Source organism: Physeter macrocephalus, chromosome 4, assembly GCF_002837175.3.
Source record: "Physeter macrocephalus isolate SW-GA chromosome 4, ASM283717v5, whole genome shotgun sequence".
In the NCBI taxonomy this organism is placed as follows: Eukaryota; Metazoa; Chordata; class Mammalia; order Artiodactyla; family Physeteridae; genus Physeter; species Physeter macrocephalus.
Genome location: NC_041217.1, coordinates 72,315,817 through 72,336,660, shown reverse-complemented (window position 1 = coordinate 72,336,660; position 20,844 = coordinate 72,315,817). Strand labels below are relative to the sequence as shown.

Below are 20,844 nucleotides of genomic sequence, written 5' to 3'. Positions count from 1 at the left end.
TGTATACTCTAAAGCCTGAAGTTCACTCTCCAATTCACCTGATTTATATCTGATATTTCATATTCTTTAAAACTCCTATTAGATAAAATTTAAATCCCAAAAGGAATATAGCATTATTATAACTTCACACAATAAAGACACATAGAAAATAAGAAGTAAAAACCTCATTACCCTATTCCAAATCCTATAACCTAGAAGGGTATAGCAGGCACAGTAATATGCAACCCCCTCCCCAAATCAAAATCCCCAGAAGCTGGGAATATGTAGAAGAAATTAAGGTTTCTAATCTGTTCATTCTGAGATAGGGAGATTATTCTGGATTATCTGGCTGGGCCCAACTTAATCACAAGGGTCCTTATAAGTGGAAGAGGAACAAAAATGAGGCAGTCAGTGGAAAAACAAAAAGTGAAAACAGAACCAACGTTGAAGTGATTCGATGTGAGGATTCAACTTGTCACTGCTGGTTCTGAAGACAGAAGGGGCCCCAAGCCAAGGAATGCAAGTAGCCTCTTGATTCTGGAAAGGCAAGAAAAAGAATTCTACCCTAGAGCCTCCAGAAGGAACACAGCTATGCTAACACCTTGATTTTAGCCTAGAGAGATTGATTTCGACTATAAAATAAATTTGACTTGCTTTAAGCCAACTTAAATAATTTATTACAGCAGGCATAGAAAACTAATACACAGGTTAATAGTTTGATGACTATAGTACTAAGACATTCTTTGGTGCCTATATACATGTATATAGTAATAGAGGTTTTCTTAAACCAAGGAGTACTGGCTGTACCATTTTTATCTGGTATATTAGTTAATGACATCATCATACACCCAGGAATACAAAACAAAACATCAGGATCATCACTGACTCTAGCCCAATCCTTTACTCCCTACCATCCAATCAGTCTTTAATTCATTTCAATTTTAATGTAAAAAATGTTCAAGAGTCCACCCTTTCCAACATCCAGCCACCTTAGCTATCACCTCAGCTCACAACATGACTTCTATCCTGGAAAACCACAAGTGTCCTGCTTCCTAACTGGTCTTCTAACTTCTAATATTTCCTCATCTAATTAATTTCCCATACTGATACTGGAGTCTAATCTTGATCCAATTTTAACTGAATCACACATTCCCCTAACAGTTTTTTAAAACCTATAATGATTTATATAAAAAAGAGTAAACTTGCAATGTCTTTGTACCATTCTGTGACCCAAAAAACAAATTTCCCTAGCATGGAGGACTTTTAGGGCAATGAAACTATTCTGTGACACTACTGTGGTAGATACATGTCATTATACATTTACCAAAACCCATAGAATGCACAGCACCAAGAGTGAACCCTAATGCCTACTATGAACTTTGGGTGATACTGTGTCAATACAGGTTCATTGATTGTAATAAAGGTACCACTGTGGTGCAGGATGTCCATAGTAGGGGATGTTGTGCATGAATAAGGACAGGGGGTATATGCAAAATCTTTATACTTTCCAACAATTTTGTTGTGAACCTAAAACTGCTCTGAATAATTGTTTATTAATTTAAAAAACAAAACAAACAATCCCCACCCCAATTGCTACCAACAAAAAACAGCCAGTCCACAAAAATATATTGGCTTCACAGTTTTTAAGAATGCACACGTGTATTATTTGATCTATGTTTTAAAAAATATTCCAAAATAAACCATTTTCTTCTTATTTGTTTCTATGAGATGAAGAGCTAGTTCTAACATAAACAAGGTCCTTTTCAGAGTGAAAGACTTTTATCTGACTAGAGACATTTTAAAACACTAATGTAGTTGATGATACTGATCTTCTGAGGCACAGTCTGATTTTATTATTAATCTCTCATTTGTAGGAATTTAATCCAGAAGAAGTACATTAGTCAAAAAGTAGAAGTAAAACTTTAACTACAGTGAGTTCCCTGGTGGTCCAGTGGCTAAGACTCTACACTCCCAATGCAGGGAGCACGGGTTCGAATGCTGGTCAGGGAACTAGATCCCACATGCCGCAACAAAGATCCCGCACTTGGCAAGGAAGAACCCACATGCCGCAACTAAGACCCGGCATAACCAAATAAAAAAAAAAAAACACCCCAAAAACAAAAACCAAAACTTGAAATATAGTTTTTAGCAGAGAACTTTATACCTGCTTTTCTATTCAGCAAAAACATTCCTTTAAAATCATAACTGTATTAGATCTTCCCAAAATGTATTTTCATTTCTCATTTGTAGTGACAATGTTAATTTTTTTTCAGGCATTGTCACCTGGAATAATGACCATTATTTCTCAGCCTTCCCTGTGGCTGAAGTATGGTTACACGACTATGTTTCAGTCAGTAACTGTAAATGAGGTTTTGAAGTTTCCTTTCTTAGTCAGATTAGCTGCTATAATTAATTACCATAGACTTGGTGGTCTAAGTAACAAAATTTTATTTCTCACTGTTCGGGAGGCTGGGAAGTCCAAGATCAGGGTTGGGTTCTAAGTGAGAGCCCTCTTCCTGGCTTGCAGATACTGCTTTCTTGTTGTACACTCACATGGTAGAGAGAGAAATCATCTCTCTCTGTGTCTCTCTTTATAAGGATGTTAATCTCATTCAGGAGGGCTCCACCCAAATAACCTATAATTATTCAATACTTCCCAAAGGCCCCATCTCCAAATATCATCACACTGGGGATTAGGGGTTCAATATATGAAATTTCAGGGGAACACATTCACTCCATAATGCTTCCTTACAAAGAAGGTACAATACTTGTTTTTTACTCCCTTTTCCTCTTTTATCCTCTTTGTAATGAAGACCTTATGGCAGTTATGTTGGAACAAAAGGTAACCATAGGAACGCAAGCTTAGTGTTCAAATGGAAGAACAGAAAAAAAGGAGTCTAGGTCCCTGAAGACACTGTGAAGATACCATGTTAACTCTGAACTGTGTACTTCACAACTTTTTTTAAATTAAAGGAAAATAAATGTTTATCGTTTTGTGTGTGTGTGTGTGTGTGTGTGTGTGTGTGTGTGTGTGTGTGTGTGTGTGTGTGTGGTACGCAGGCCTCTCACTGTTGTGGCCTCTCCCGTTGCGGAGCACAGGCTCCGGACGCGCAGGCTCAGCGGCCATGGCTCACGGGCCCAGCCGCTCGGTGGCATGTGGGATCCTCCCGGACCGGGGCACGAACCCGTGTCCCCTGCATCGACAGGCAGACTCCCAACCACTGCGCCACCAGGGAAGCCCTAAATGTTTATCTTTAAAAAGTCTTGGTTATTTGAGAGGATTTCCTATCATTGGCAGCTGAAACTAAGCCTAACTAATAAAATATTTTCATGACCCAAGAAGCAGAAATGGAGTACAAAGAGTTTATGTGATACCTACCTCAGTGGCAAATTAATGAAAGATCTTTTCAATGCAAAATAAAGTGTTGTGGTTTATATGTTGATCACTTTAACCATACCAACGCAGATGTATCTCTAAAATGTAACTGTTCCTCTTTCAATTTCATTCTTTTCTTGCCTAAATTCAAGAATTCCTCATGACCTTTTGATAGATACTGTGAATTTCTGCCATTAGTACCTTCTCTCATTCATTTTCCACTCTGTTGCCAGTTATCTTAAAACACAAAATTGCACTTTGCACTTCCTTTTCTAAAAACAGTATTTTAAATTTCCTATAGCTTAGTGGGATAAATATCTTAAGAGTCAGTAAAGTCCACGGTCCCTATTACACAATGCTTATTTTCCACAACACCACTACATTTCAGAAAAAGTGAACTTCTGAGTTGTTCTAATATATGAAAAGTCTTTGCATCCTAGTATGTGCCTTGGTACATGCTACCCTAACTGGAATGCCCTTCTCCATCTTGCAAACTACTGCTGAATGTCCAAAACCTAACTCAACTATACTCTGTGAATTACTTCTTACTGAATGATATAGTGAGTTGATAGCTCTCTGGGGTTTTAAAATGTTTCCATCAGAGGACTTATCAAGCTGAACTTTCCCAAGGGAATATGAAGTTCTTAAAAATAAGAAGTATTTTACTCATCTGGCAAATAGTTTGGAACACAGCATTTAACAAATGAGGAATGAATGTAGAAAACCATCAAGATCATTTTAGATACAAGCAGAGTGTCCCTTTTCTTATTTTCAATTAACAAAACAGGCATCATTAGAATCCAAACTACAGAAATATAATCTAGAAAGGCAGAGAGAAGATAAAGATCAGGGAAAATAATTAGCCCCAAACAACATATCATGAGTACAGTGAACACTGAGGTGTTTGTGATGAGATCTGTATTTGTGTATATTACATTTGTATTGTTTTTTGTGTTTTTTTGATAGTCAAAGTATTATTTAAAACATGGAAGAATGACAGGTCTTTAAAGGATGTCAGCTGATAGGTACCACTACTTACTCTGTAGTTTTGTAAACATCAGAATACAGCCCTGCTTTCTGATACTTCTTCTTTGGGGGACGTGGGGCCTTCTTTTCTCTTGGGATGAGAGAAAGCACAGGCTGCAAGGTACTTTCAGGTTCGGGAGGTTTGGCTGGGGTTTCAGGAGGACTGGGAATCTCAACTGCTGCTTCAGTAAAGCTAGAAAGAGAAGTTTAAAGATAATTTTACGGTGAAATTTTTTTCCTACAAATAATTATCTATTAAAAAAAACATCAGAGCAATTATAAAAAGAGACATGTGGACTTCCTCATCTGGTCATGCTGGAGTAACAGATACCAGATTTGTCCTCCTGACAGAAACTAATAGAAACATGGCAAAGTACAATAAACCTGGCGTAAGTTTATGAAACAATTATCAGACACTGGACAACAGTGACTGTAGCACTGTGATCCCTGAGAAAATTGGAAATAAAATAGAAAGAGATGATTCCTATAACCACTTTGCCTTTACAAGAAGGACTGAGGTGGAGGGAGAAGAACCAAAGCAGAGAATGGCCAACTTAATGAGTTGAAAAGAGAGATCAGAATATGGAGAGGCTGAGGTGGTTAGAATCTGTGAGGCAGAGTACTGGAGTGGAGAAAGCTATGGAGAAAAATAACTCTAGAAATCTGTGTAAGGGTCTCCTTCAGTACATCGCTAAATACTAAGGTTTGTGTATGTGCAAGGTGAAATTCCATAAGGCTGGACAAAGAAGCACCAGAGTATTATAACCTAAACAATTTCCAGAGCTCCCACATGATGACAGATACTCAGATTCCACTAGAGAGAGTGAAAGACACTGCCCAACACTGTGGGCATTCAATAGAGATCCCAGAGGGTAACATTATCCATTTTTGTAGGGCTCAACTATCTCTGGAATAAAAGCCAGCTCTAATAAAGCTTAAAAACTATCTTCAAAAGAATCCAAACCAATCCACAAGTAACTTAACTGCCTACCCAAATAAAATCGAACATATAGAAAAGAACAAAAAACATACACACAATAATGTGACATTTACAGTATTAAAAAATTCAAAATGAAAAAAAAGAGCAATGACCAAAATTTTTCTAAATTTGATAAAAAGTATAAACCCAAAGTTCCAAGAAGCTAAACAAACCAGAAGCAATATAAACTAAAAAAAAAATCAAGTATGGCATATCATAATAAACTTTCTGAAAACTACTGATGAAGAAAATAAAAAGAGCCAGAGAAAAAATACAGTCTATACAGGAGTACAAAAATAAGAATGAATGCAGATTTCATGTCTGAAATAATGCAAGCCAGAAGGCAATGAAAAGACATCTGTAAGTGCTAAAAGGAAGGGGAGGGGAGGAGCCTGTCAAAAGAGAATTCTAAATCAATCAAAAACATCTTTAAAAATTAAGGTGAATATAGTTCCAGGCAAAGATGGAATAGACACTTCTACCTATCCTCCCATTAATAAGTACAACTAAAAACCCTTGAAATTATATATAAAATAAACATAAGCACACAGATTGGCTAGGTACCTTGGGACCTAAGCAATGACATATCAGGGAATTTCCTAGATTTTCTTTTTGCCTCATACTTAATAGTGAAAGACTGAATAGTTTCCCTAATATCAATGATAAGACAAATGTCTGCTCTCATAACTTAAATTCAACGTCAGAGTCAAAGGTTGTAGCTAGTGCAAAAGGACAATAAAAAGAAAAAAATATAGAAGTGTGAGTCCTCCAATTTTGTTCTTTTTCTTCAAGATTGTTTTGGCTATTTGGAATCCTTTGAGATTCCTCATGAATTTTAGGATGGATTTTTCTATTTCACAGAAAACATCACTGGGATTTTAATAGGGATTGCACTGAATCTGTAGATCACTTTGGGTAGTACTGATATCTTAAGTCTTCCACCCCATAAACACAGGCTTTTCTTTTTCTTGCCTAACTGCTCTGGTTAGGAATTTCAATACAAAATTGAACTGAAGCGGCAAAAGTGGGCATCCTTTCCTAGTTTCTGATAATAGTGGAAAACCTCTGTCTTTCACCACTGAAGTTGTCAGCTGCGGGTTTTTTACATACAGCTTTTAGTAGGTTGAGGTAGTTTCTTTTTATTCCTAGATTGCTAGCTCTTTATCATGAACATGTGTTAGATTTTTAAAAATTAATTAATTAATTAATTTATTTATTTTTGACTGTGTTGGGTCTTCGTTTCTGTGCGAGGGCTTTCTCTAGTTGTGGCAAGCGGGGGCCATTTTTCATCGTGGTGCGCAGGTCTCTCACTGTCACGGCCTCTCTTGTTCCGGAGCACAGGCTCCAGATGCGCAGGCTCAGTAGTTGTGGCTCACGGGCCCAGTTGCTCCGCGGCATGTGGGATCTTCCCAGACCAGGGCTCGAACCTGTATCCCTTGCATTGGCAGGCAGATTCTCAACCACTGTGCCACCAGGGAAGCCCCTGTGTTAGATTTTTGTCAAAAAATTTTCTGCATTTACTGATATGATCATGTGATATTTCTTCTTTAGCCTGTTAATGTGATGGATTACATTAACTGATTTTCAAATGCTGAACAAGTTTTGTATAACAGGGATAAATCTTACTTGGTTATGAGATGGATGGATTGGTTTCATATTTTATTATTTTTTTTCCTATTCTCCTTATAGCCAAATTCATTTTTTCTGTGCCTTACCTTATGTTCCTTCCTCCTACAATCAAAAATGTTTTCTGCTTTCCTGCTTATATGTGTATGTATATATTCTACATATATAAACTCTTCAAGTGCCATGTTTCTCCAAGTTCTGTCTATAGACCATATATATCAGAATCACCTTGAGGGCTTATAAAGAAAATGCAAATGCCTACTCATAGAATTTTTAAAATTCCTATTAAAGAGATCTGAGATGGACACTTCCTAACCTTGCTGGTCCCTAATATCCCACACTGTGCACTCTCATTACAAGAGCATCCTTCTTATCTCACTCGGGCTCTGACACTGTAGGTGGGGTTAATATTCCCTCACCCTCACCCCATAACTGAACTCTTCACCTCATTAAGCCTCCAACACCCAGCTCAGGTTCACCATGGTTTCCACATCCCATACAGATACCTACCAAATGGCTTTAAGATTGAATTCTTCAGGAAAGAAAAGAGAAAGAAGAAGAGGTAAGGTATTTTAAAATATGGCTTTATGGGAATTCCCTGGCAGTCCAGTGGTTAGGACTCAGCACTTTCACTGCCATGGCCCAGGTTCAATCCCTGGTCAGGGAACTAAGATCTCGCAAGCCACGCGGCGCAGCCAAAAAAGATAAAAAAATAAATAAATAAAATAAAATATGGCTTATGATATATTTATCTACTTTTTTGGTGGCTTTTTTTTTTGCTTTATAAAAACAAAATCAGTTAGTGTATCATTTTTAGGGTCTTGTTTCTTTCACTTAATCTTGTCTCTAAGACTCATTCATTATCATTACATGTCAGTTATAATTCATTAATTTTTATTACCATATCATATTCCATTGTACAAAAAACTACAATATACTTATTCCTTTTCCTGTTAATCTGGGATATTTCCAGTTTCTATATATTATAATCAATCTTGCTACTACCTTTCCAAAAAATGCTTTCTGGTGATCACTGGGCAGGAGTTTTCCTAAGCTATGTGAAAGGTAATTGCTGGATCATACTGGGTTGTTTTGAAATACTTTTTTGGTTACATACTCTGGATACCAAAAATGTATAAATTATATCTTATAAATTTCTTCTCCGAGTTTGTAGCAAGTCTTCATACATTTATTCGGATGATGTTTGATAGACGGAAATTCTTAGTTTTAATAATAATGCAGTATATCAATCTTTACCTGTATGCTTACTGCTTTTGATATCTTGTTTATGAACTCCTTTCTGAGAAACAAGGTCATAAAGTTTTCCTCCTCTGTATTAGCCTTTAAAAGTTTGAAGGTTTGCTTTTTACACTTATATATTTATTTAACCAACTGGGAACCGATTTTTATACATGGATTAAGACAGAATCCAATTTCATTCCCATTCCTATGCAATATCAACTTCTGGGGCACCATTTATTGAATATAATTTTATTTCCTTATTGATATGTAGTGTCACCTCCATCATATAGCAAGCTTGCATGTATGGATCCGTTTCTCTTATCCAATTCTACATTCAGTTCCATGCTAGCTCAATATACCATAGCTTCAAATTAAGTCTTGGGGCAAATCCATCGTTTCATTCAGTGATTCCATTCCTAAGTATATACCCTAGAGGAATTCGCATCCATATCCACCAGTGAACATTAGAGGAATGTTAAGAGCAGCATTTTTGGGTAACAGTGTCAAAATGAAAATAACCCAACAGTAAAACAGAAAAACTCTATATCTGCATCAACATGGATGGATCTAGAGATTATCATACTCATCGAAGTAAGTCAGAAAGAGAAAGACAAATACCATATGATATCACTTACATGTGGAATCTAAAATATGACACAAATGAACCTATCTACAAAACAGAAACAGACTCACAGACATAGAGAACAGACTTGTGGTTGCCAAGGGGGAGGAGAGGTGGGGAAGGAAAGGATTGGGAGTTTGGGATTAGCAAGTGCAAACTAGTAAATATAGGATGGATAAACAAGGTCCTACTGTATAGCACAGGGAACTATATTCAATATCCTGGGATAAACCATAAATAGAAAAGAAAATGAAAAAGAATATATATATGTATAACTGAGTCACTTTGCTGTACAGCAGAAATTAACACAATTGTAAATCAACTATACTTCAAAAAAAATTTTTAAAAATAAAAACTATTACATACAAACAATGGATAACTATAAAATAACAAAAAGGAGATAACTACAGCAACATGCAACAACAGAGTTGGTTTTACATTTATATGCTGAGCAAAAAAGGTGAGGCACAAAAGCATATGTCCTGTATAATTCCATTTCAGTGAAGTTCAGGAAGGATAAACTAAACTATATTGTCTACATTGAATACTTAAATGGTATGAAAAAAGGTAAAAGTCAGGAGATTGATAATAGCTACTGGCAAGGAAGTGGTGTATGACTGGGAAAGAACATGGGATGCTACCAATGTTCTATATGTTCACGTGTTCTGTATCTACATGGGTGTTAACTTTATAAGCCCCAAAATGTAAAGGGCTTACAAAGTTAAGGGCTTCCCTGGTGGCACAGTGGTTAAGAATCTGCCTGCCAATACAGGGGACATGGGTTCAAGCCCTGGCCCGGGAAGATCCCACATGCTGCGGAGCAACTAAGCCTGTGCTCCGGCAACAAGAGAAGCCACCGCAATGAGAAACACGCGCACCCACCACGAGATAAAGGCCGCGCACAGCAACGAAGACCCAATGCTGCCAAAAATAAATAAATAAATTTATTTAAAAAAATTTTTTTAAACTGGTTACTTCTGTTTATATACTTTCTGTATGTGTATTCCTCTTCAAACTCCCTTCATATTCTCTAAAGAGTTTTAATGAGACTGAAATGATCTTTTTAAAGAGAGACAGAACCCTCTTAAACCTGGTCCTGGTGCTTTCGTGTGGCAAGACGTAGATTCAATTTACATTACAGAAGCACAAAGGGTATTTCTTTCCAAGTAGATATTTTTCCTAGGAATACAGCACATACATTTCAACCGAGTTTTACAATTTGTTGGGCATAAAGTTCTTATAGTAGTCACATTTTAATCTCTCATATATAGCTTATTTCCTTTTTAGTTCCTAACATTATTATTCCCTTTCTCTTCCTTTACTGATCAATCTTACCAGAAGTTTGTATATTTTATTTGTTATCAATAGTATTACTAACTTTGGTCTTCAGTGATTCTCTCTACTGTACCTTAGCTTTATTTTGTTAATTTAATGTATACGTTTTATCTCTGTCCTTTACATTTTGGGGATTATTCTCATTTTTCTAATTTCTTTTCTTTTTAAAATAAATTTATTAAAAATTTTTGCCTGCAATGGGTCTTCATTGCTGCACACGGGCTTTCCCTAGTCGCAGTGTGGGGGGGTATGCTTCATTGCAGTGCGCAGGCTGCTCATTGCGGTGGCTTCTCTTGTTGTGGAGCATGGGCTCTAGGCGCATGGGCTTCAGTAGTTGTTGCTCGCGGGCTTAGTTGCTCTGCGGCATGCGGAATCTTCCCGGACCAAGGCTCAAACACGTGTTCCTTTCATTGGCAGGCGGATTCTTAACCACTGTGCCACCAGGGAAGTCCCACCGTTTTTAGAATTTCTTAATTGGACTCTTTGCAACCAAGAAGGACCCTATGGGGTCTTCCCAGGACAGACCCCTCCCCTATATCCTCTGCTTTAGTTCCTCTCTGAAGTACCTAGATAATAGAATCTGATGCACATTTCCTGAAGTTGCTTTACAGATGCTAAAACCAAATGGAAGAAATTAATTACTTAATGATCATAAGCAACACAGACCTACTGGCACCTAAGGATTGATACTCTTAACCTCTGTGACACCACCCTGTTACCTCACCATCAACCAATCGCAGATTTGTGCATGAGTTGATCGTATACCTGGGACGCCCCTCCCTCACCTTGCCTTTAAAAATGCTTTCCTAAGCCCAGAGATAAACCCATGCACTTACGGTCACCTAATCTATGACAAAGGAGGCAAGAATATACAATGGAGAAAAGACAGCCTCTTCAATAAGTGGTGCTGGGAAAACTGGACAGCTACATGTAAAAGAGTGAAATTAGAACACTCTCTAACATCATACACAAAAATAAACTCAAAATGGATTAAAGACCTGAATGTAAGGCAGACACTATAAAACTTTTAGAGGAAAACATAGGCAGAACAGTCTTTGACATAAATTACAGTAAGATCTTTTTAGACCCACTTCCTAGAGTAATGAAAATAAAAACAAAAATGAACAAAAGGGACCTAATTAAACTTAAAAGTTTTTGCACAGCAAAGGAAGCCATAAACAAGACGAAAAGACAGCCGTGAGAATGGGAGAAAATATTTGCAAATGAAGCAGGTGACAAAAGATCAACCTCCAAATTATACAAACAGCTCATGCAGCTCAATATGAGAAAAACAAACAACCCAATCAAAAAATGGGCAGAAGACCTAAATAGACGTTTCTCCAAAGAAGACATACAGATGGCCAACAAACACATGAAAGGATGCTCAACATCACTAATCATTACAGAAATGCAAATCAAAACTACAATGAGGTATCACCTCACACTGGTCAGAATGGCCATCATCAAAAAATCTACAAACAGGGCTTCCCTGGTGGTGCAGTGGTTGAGAGTCCACCTGCTGATGCAAGAGACGTGGGTTCGTGCCCCGGTCTGGGAGGATCCCACATGCCGCAGAGCGGCTAGGCCCGTGAGCCATGGCTGCTGAGCCTGCGAGTCCAGAGCCTGTGCTCTGCAACGGGAGAGGCCACAACAGTGAGAGGCCCGCGTACTGCAAAAAAAAAAAAAAAAAAAATCTACAAATGATAAATGCTGGAGAGGGTGTGGAGAAAAGGGAACCCTCTTGCAATGTTGGGAATGTAAATTGATACGGCCACCTATGGAGAGCAGTATGGTGGGTTCCTTAAAAAACTATATATAGAACTACCATATGACCCAGCAACCATAATTGAAAAAGACACATGCACCCCAAAGTTCATTGCAGCACTATTTACAATAGCCAGGATATGGAAGCAACCTAAATGTCCATCAACAGAAGAATGGATAAAGAAGATGTGGTACATATATACAATGGAATACTACTCAGCCATAAAAAGGAACAAAACTGGGTCATTTGTAGAGAAGTGGATGGACCTAGAGACTGTCACAGAGTGAAGTAAACTCAGAAAGAGAAAAACAAATATCGTATATTAACGCACATATGTGGAGTCTAGAAAAATGGTACAGATGATCTTATTTGCAAAGCAGAAATAGAGACAAAGACGTAGAGAACAAATGAATGGATACCAAGAGTGAAAGGAGGGAGGTGGGATGAATTGGGAGATTGGTATTGACATATATACACTATCAATATCATATATAAAATAGATAACTAATGACAACCTACTGTATATAGCTCAGGGAACTCTACTCAGTGCTCTGTGGTGATCTAAATGGGAAGGAAATCCAAAAAAGAGGGGATATATGTATACGTATAGCTGATTCATTTTGCTGTACAGCAGAAACTAACACAACATAGTACAGAACTATACTCCACTAAAGATTAATTTTAGAAATTAAAGATAAAAATGTTTTCCTAAAACCCATCAGGGAATTTGGGCTTTTTAAGCACTACCTGTCCTGAACTCCTTGCTTGGCATCCTGTAATAAATGCTGCACTTTCCCTCGCCGCAACCTGGTGTCATTAGTTTGGCTTTACTGTGTACCGGCGAGCAGACACAAGTTTTGGTTGGTAATATCTTCATAAATTTTCAGCATTCTTGAAAATAATATAAGAATTAATGGCTATGAATCTCCCTCTAGGTACCTCTTTAGATACATCCCACAAATTTCAATATGTAGCACAGTATTTACTCAGTTCTAAATATTTTTAATATTTTAATTGTAATTTTATTTTTTTACATGAGTTTAAAAAATTTTTCTTTTTTCCTTTTAGATCTAGGATTTGAACCCAGGTTTTTCTGAGTCTAGAACCCAGCTCATAATCATTACAATATTCTTTTGTATTCTGGTTTGTTATTAATCAATGAATAGTGATCAAACTCTTTAACATGGTGTACAAGGACCTCTGCAAGATCAGGTCCCTACCACCTTTTCTCTAGACTCATTTGACACCATACTACTCTAATTAACGTGTTTTGGCCGCAAAACGTTTCTTTCATTTCCCTGAACCTGCCATGCCTTTTCATACTTACCAGTCTAAAATGTATGCTCTGGCGTCGCTCCTCTAAATAACAAATAAAGTCTGTTCTTCAGATTTTACCTTAGTCATTACTTCCACAAAACAACTGAGTCAATTACCTCTAATATAAGCTCATAAACCTAAGTAATTCTTCATAATAGTTAGAATGTAAGAACCATGAGTATAGGGAATATTTCTATATTTGCTTACAACTGTATTTACCCTCAGCACATGAAATAATTTTGCAATAAATACTTAATTTAGAAATAAATGAAGACGGACTTCCCTGGTGGTGCAGTGGTTAAGAATCCGCCTGCCAATGCAGGTGACATGGGTTCGAGCCCTGGTCCAGGAAGATCCCACATGCTGCGGAGCAACTAAGCCCGTGTGCCGCAAATACTGAGCTGTGCTCTAGAGCCTGAGAGCCACAACTACTGAGTCCACGTGCCACAACTAGTGAAGCCTGCACGCCTGGAGCTCGTGCTCCGCAACAAGAGAAGCCACTGCAGTGAGAAGCCCGTGCACTGCAACGAAGAGTAGCCCCTGATTGCCTCAAGTAGAGAAAGACAGTGCGCAGCAACGAAGACCCAACGCAGCCAAAAATAAATAAATAAATTTATTTAAAAAATAAAATAAAATAAAGAAATAAATGAACAAACTCCTGCTATATAACAACTGCTACAGTAGGTTCCAGTTCAAGAAAGGTGAAAAGCTGTTGCTATCTCTGGGAACTGACTGTGCCATGTCCTTACCTACACAATCTCTTGAGGGTGGAAACTGTATCTTTCTCTTTATAATCTCCTCAAATTCCAGAATATAATTTTGTGGAAAATAAGTGTTTCTGACTAATGCTACTAGAACTTGCTGGAACAGAAGAGCTTATCTGAAATAAAGCCTTTTCTCTGAGGCGCATTTTTAACATGACCCTTCCTAAAGTGAATGGTTAAGATGTCTCAAATTGTCACTTTCTTACTATGGCGAAGGCAAAAGTCATTCTCTTTGTAGATATTTTTAAAGCCTCAGTAATTAAAACAGAAATAACAGATTGATAACAAAACAGACGGATGGGAAGAGAATATAAAAATATAAAAGAAGACCCTAAGACCCAAAGATATTTAAGAATTTATTATATGATAAAGGTATCATTTCAAACAAGTAGGGAAATGACGATCAATTAATAGTGGTAAGACCGCCATTTAAAAATTCAAAAAATTTAAATCTCTTAATTAAATTTTTTCCCCTTTCAAAAAAAAAAACAAAACTTCACGAAAATCCAATGGGAATATAAATTATAGACACTACATATAAAACAAAAATGCTTACAAATCTACAACCTTGATAAATAACTGGCAATAAACATAGCACTAACTCATACCTTACACAAGAGTAAATTTCAGCTGATTTAAGACCTATATGTAAAAAAGTAATATGTAACCCTTTGAAGGAGAATAATTAAATTATGATATATTCTTAACATGCAATAAGGTAATTCTATATGTACTAAATGACAAGATCGCCAAGATATATAAAGAGAAAAACTGTTACAAAATTAAGTATAATATGTATGTTACCACTTATATAAAATAACACTTTTGCATATGCACATATTTGTAAATGCATAAGAAAAGTATCAAAGGATACACAATATATTGTTAACAGTCTTACCCATGAAAATAGGATTTGAGAAGAAATGAGATCATGTGAAGAGACTTTAACTCCTGAATCAGTAAACTTCTAGTTTCACTGATTTATTTATGAGCCTGTATTCTCAGGAAAAAAATTTAAATCCCATACATTCTCTATTTAAAAAGTATTTTTTCATAGATGTATGCATAGAGAGCTACGAAAAACTTCTATAAACAGAGGTGGTCCAGTGGTTAAGACTGCGTGCTTCCACAGCAGGGGACACGGGTTCCATCCCTGGTCAGGGAACTAAGATCCCATATGCCACATGGAGAGGTCAAAAAATAAATAAATAAATAAAATAAAAATCAAATATTCCTTCAGGGAAAGAATCTGGTTGGATATATAACAAAAGGATTAAATGGTCTTCTTGGGGGTGGGGGTGGGGGGTGATTTTTGACTTCTGCCCTACACCTTTTGGGGAAAAGTAAAAATATAAAAAAGAAACTATTCAAAAACAATCTAGGGCTTCCCTGGTGGCGCAGTGGTTGAGAGTCCACCTGCCGATGCAAGAGACGCGGGTTCGTGCCCCGGTCTGGGAGGATCCCACATGCCGCAGAGCGGCCAGGTCCGTGGGCCATGGCTGCTGAGCCTGCACGTCCGGAGCCTGTGCTCTGCAACAGGTGAGGCCACAACAGTGAGAGGCCCGCGTACCGCAAAAACAAAACAAAACAAAACACAATCTAGGGGCTTCTCTGGTAGTGCACTAATTAAGCATCTGCCTGTCAATGCAGGGGACACGGGTTCGAGCCCTGGTCCGGGAAGATCCCACATGCCGCGGAGCAACTAAGCCCGTGCACCACAATTGCTGAGTCTGCGTTCTAGAGCCCGCAAGCCACAACTACTGAAGCCCGAGCGCCTAGTGCCCGTGCTCTGCAACGAGAAGCCACCACAATGAGAAGCCACGCACTGCAACAAAGAATAGCCCCCGCTCGCTGCAACTAAAGAAAGCCCACGCGCAGCAACAAAGACCCAACGCAGCCATAAATTATTTAATTAATTAAGAAAAAAATCTAACACGCAGAAAGACTTAAAAAATGTATTTGATGATAGGGATGAAAAGTTTTAGAGCACAAAGGAGGTAAGATAGTGTGACAGTAAAAATAATTCCACTCATATTTATACACTGGATAAAACACACAATCTCTTTGGGTCTTGATTTCCTCATCTGTATAGTAAGGGCCTTGTGTTAGATTGTTACATTCCCCCTTGCTTCTTAATTATTTATAATTTTGGACAGCCATAAGTAAGAACACTTAGAACAGAAAAGAACAGGTCTTACATAGTAAAAGGTTGTTAGATTAAACGAACAATTCAGCTGCACAGATATGTTACATTTGTGCATAAGCTAGTTTCCTCTACTCAAAATGTTAAACAAGAAATTACCTTTTAGTATTTTCTTGTTCTTCTTCTTCTGGGAATGGCTTCTGCTTTTTCTTGGTCTGTTCTTCCAACAGCCAACTTTTCCTCTTCAATCCCTTTTTATGTTCTGAGTTCAGGTTTACACTCTGAACGACAGCTTCAATGACATCTGTAACTGTATCAGGGCCAAGGTGCAGTGCTGTTCCTTCTTCACCTTCATTTAATTCTGGGCCAACAAATTGGGCAGCTTGGAATGCTTGCATTGATACCACAGCCTGGAGGGGACATTTCCGAGGTCGACCTGGTCTGCGTTTCACAAAGTTATTCCCTGTCCTGGCCTGTCTTTGAAGTTTTTTGGCTTTTAAAATTTTATTGACGTGGTCTAGGTTTTTCTTGGTGGCCAAGATTTTGTCATAATTGCACATTTTCCGAGCTTGGCGCTGCATAGCTTCTACTACACTTCTCTTGATATGATGAGGGGAATGGCTGCTGGGCAACTTTTCAGAAAGGAGTGAGATGTTACTACTGCAAGAGTCACTGGGGACTGCAGGCACTAGAAGGCTGTCTGGTTTTCCCAGGGCTCGGTCCTTGCTGTGGCTATGGACTGGACTGGAGGAAGGTGGCACAGAGGCAGATGCAATCACAGCATCAATATTTTTCTCCAGGGGCTCTTGGTCCTCATGTTGTACCAACCGCTGCAGCAGACTATCCACAGAGTCATCCCCAGAAGAAACCAATCTTGGACTTCGAGACGGAACTCCATTCACTAAATAAGACACAAATCACACATGATAAAAACTGAACACAACGGGTTATTTAAATAACTTTACAAAGGATAAAAGACAAGGAATACCACTCTATTTTTCATAGCAAGATTAAATATCATAATATTGGGTTGGCCAAAAAAGTGCCTTCGGTTTTTAAGTAAAAATAAAAGACACATTTTTCATTTTCACCAAGAACTTTACTGAACAATGTATTCACCCTTTTGTTCCACTACCTTCTGCCATTTTTCAGGCAACTTCATAATTCCATCTTCCCAAAACTTTTTATCTTTTTGAGCAAAGAACTGTTCCAGGTGCCTTTTACAGCCTTCCAGGGAATAGAAATTTTTTCCATTAAGAGAATTTTGTAAAGACCTAAATAAATGGAAATCCGAAGGTGCAATGTCTGGTGAATATGGAGGATGAATCAGAACTTCCCAGACAAGCTGTAACAGTTTTTGCCTGGTCATCAAAGAAACATGTGGTCTTGCATTATCCTGATGGAAGATTATGCGTTTTCTGCTGACTAATTCTGGATCATCAACTGCTGCTCTCAGTTGGTCTAACTGGGAGAAGTATTTGTTGGAATTACTCGTTTTGTTTTCCAGAAGGAGTTCATAATAGAGGACTCCCTTCCAATCCCACCATATATACAACATCACCTTCTTTGGATGAAGACCGGCCTTAGATGTGGTTGTTGGTGGTTCATTTCGCTTGCCCCATGATCTCCTCCATTACACATTATTGTTCAGTATCCACTTTTCATCACCCATCACAATTTGTTTTGAAAATGGAACACTTTCGTTATGTTCAGTAGAGATTTGCATATGGAAATACGGTCAAGAAGGTTTTTTTTCGCTTAACTTATGTGGAACCCAAACATCGCAGCAATTCATATAACCAAGCTGATGCAAATGATTTTCAACACTTGATTTAGATATTTTGAGTATGGCGGCTATCTCCCACATGGTATAATGTTGACTGTTCTCAATTAATGTCTCGATTTGATCGCTATCAACTTCAACTGGTCTACCCAACCGTGGAGCATCATCCAGTGAGAAATCTCCAGCACGAAACTTCACAAACCATTTCTGACACGTTTGATCAGTCACAGCACCTTCTCCAACCACTGCACAAATCTTTTTTTGCATTTCATTTGTGTTTTTACCTTTCTCGAAATAATAAAGCATAATATGCGGAAAATGTTGCTTTTTTCCTTTCATCTTCAATATTAAAATGGCTACACAAAAATTCACCAATTTTGATGAGTCTTTTTAAATTTTTTTAAGAATTTATTTATTTTTGGCTGCGTTGGGTCTTCGTTACTACACGCAGTCTTTCTCTAGTCGCGGCGAGAGGGGGCTACTCTTCATTGAGGTGTGTGGGTTTCTTATCGCGGTGGCTTCTCTTGCTGCAGAGCACGGGCTTTAGGCACACAGGCTTCAGTAGTTGTGGCACACAGGCTCAGTAGTTGTGGCTCGCGGGCTCTAGAGCGCAGGCTCAGTAGTTGCGGCGCATGGGTTCAGTTGCTCTGTGGCATGTGGGATCTTCCCGGACCAGGGATCGAACCCATGTCCCCTGCATTGGCAGGCGGATTCTTAACTACTGCGCCACAAGGGAAGTCCTGATAAGTCTTTTTTTAAATGTACGCTGGTATGACAACTGTCACATACAATCTACAAAATTGTTTTGAATGAAGTTAAAGACAATTAAGTGCTACTAGAGCCATCTTGCAGAAAAAACCGAATGAACCTTTTGGCCAGCCCAATACCATAGGCATTTGTCTTTCAGAGGCAAGTTGATAGTTTCCTTAATAAGGTACATTACAGTACCCACAATAAATTCAAAGTTGGCCCATGTTTCCCTAATAATACATGGTGGGTCAAAAAAACAATTCTCACTCTCTGAGGAGCAGAAAGAATAGAGCTTACTTCTTTAAAAATGAAGGTCCAGTTAAGTGACTCAACAGCTAAATATTGAATAAAGAACTAAACTTTAAATACATATATTTCTAGTCCAGTGCTTTTTCTGACAATGTTTTAAGTGCAAAGGAATAAAAGTGAAATTCTCACCAGGGAAGCCCGGTTCAGTGGTTAATTTTGACAGATTTCTTAGGAATTTTTCTATAGATCATATCATCTGTAAACAGATACTATTTTCTTCTTCCTTTCCTATCTGTATGCCTTTTATTTCTAAAAATCAGGTTTTTAAAAAAATTAAAAATGGATGTTAGATTTTGGCAAATGTTTTCTCTTTACCTAGTTAGATGATTATGATTTTCTCACTGTTAATTTTGTAAAATACACTAATTGATTTTCTAATGTTAATCCAACCTTGCATTCCTGAAATAAACCCATGTGGTCATGGTATGCTATACATTCAACATACTGGATTCAATCTGATAATATTTTGTACCGTTTGCATTCATGCTTAATAGTGTGTAGTTTTCTGGTAATGTGTTGCTTGGTTTCAGAATCAGGGTAATGCTGGCCTTCATAAAATGAGTTGGGAAAATGCTCCTACTTTCTGGAATAGTTTTTATATACTTAGTATTACTTTTTCCTTAAATAGTCATGATTTAAGCTATTTGGGCTTTGAGTTTTCATTGTAGAATGGTTTTAAACTGCAAGTTGAATTTCTTAAACAGATGTAGGGCTCTTTAGGCTATTTATTCTTGAGTTTTAGTAGCTGGTGTTTTTCAAAGAATGTGCTCTTTTTTATCAAATTTATTGGCATAAAACTGTTCATTATGCTCCCTTATTGTCCTGTTATGGTATGTAGCAATTGCACAATCCTCTCTCTTTCATTCCTGATACTGCTAATTCAATTTCTTTTTTCTTAATCCTTTCAGCTACAGTTCTCCTTTTTAAAAATTTTTTTTCGATAAACCAGTATAAGCTTTCATTGATTTCTCTATGTTTTCTGTTTATTTTTGCTCTTATATTTATCATTTTTCTTCCATCTAATTTGGCTTTCATTTGTTCTACTGTCTTTAGCTTCCTAAAGGTGAGAATTTGGGCTTAGATCTTTTGTGTTTAATAATGTAACTTTGTAAAGCTACCAACACAGACTTAGCTATACTCCATAAAATTTTTATGTTTTCATTTTTATTCAATTTAAAAGATTTTCTAATTTTGTCTGTGATTTCCTCTTAGACTTATGGGCTATTTAGAAGTGTGTTGTTAACTTTTCACTTACTTGGGGAATGTCAAGATATCGTGTGTTACTGAATTCTAATTCAATTCCATTGTGTTCTTAAAATATATTCTGTATGATTTCAAACTTTTAAAGTTTATTAAGATGTTTTATGGTCCAGAATATGATGTTATCTTGATATAATTCCACATGAACCTCAAAAGAACATAAGAAAAGGGTGTTTTACATTTATTTACTGAAAATTTCTGGAACTCTTCATTCCTTTGGTAGAGCCATGTTTCCATCTACTATGATTTTCTGTTTGAAGAACATTTCTACTACTGTAAACCTGCTGGCAACCAATTCTTTAAGCTTGTTTTTCTGATGTTTATTTTGCCTTCATTTCTGAAGGGTATTTCACTGGTTATAGAATATTAAATTGGTAGGTTTTTTTTCCCCTTCCAGCATTTTAAAGACATTATTTTTATTGTCTTCTGTCTTACAACATCTCTGACAATCCATCTGCTGTGATTCGTTCCAGTGTTCCTCTGTATACTATGTGTTTTCTTGCCTCTTTGCTTTTGCTGGTTGAGTGTGTGTGTGTGTGTGTGTGTGTGTGTGTGTGTGTGTGTGTGT

General features: G+C 37.4%; 1 protein-coding gene across 1 annotated transcript in view; it reads right to left on the bottom strand.

Annotated features, from left to right (window-relative positions):
* ASH1L (ASH1 like histone lysine methyltransferase) overlaps positions 1 to 20,844 on the bottom strand; it is a 237,333-nt gene that overhangs the window by 130,586 nt on the left and 85,903 nt on the right. Inside the window, exons 6-7 of the mRNA XM_024116023.3 lie at positions 16,334 to 17,075; positions 4,395 to 4,574 (exon numbers count right to left, since the gene is read on the bottom strand). Coding sequence (XP_023971791.1) covers positions 4,395 to 4,574; positions 16,334 to 17,075 — 922 coding nt within the window. The remainder of the gene's footprint in view (positions 1 to 4,394; positions 4,575 to 16,333; positions 17,076 to 20,844) is intronic.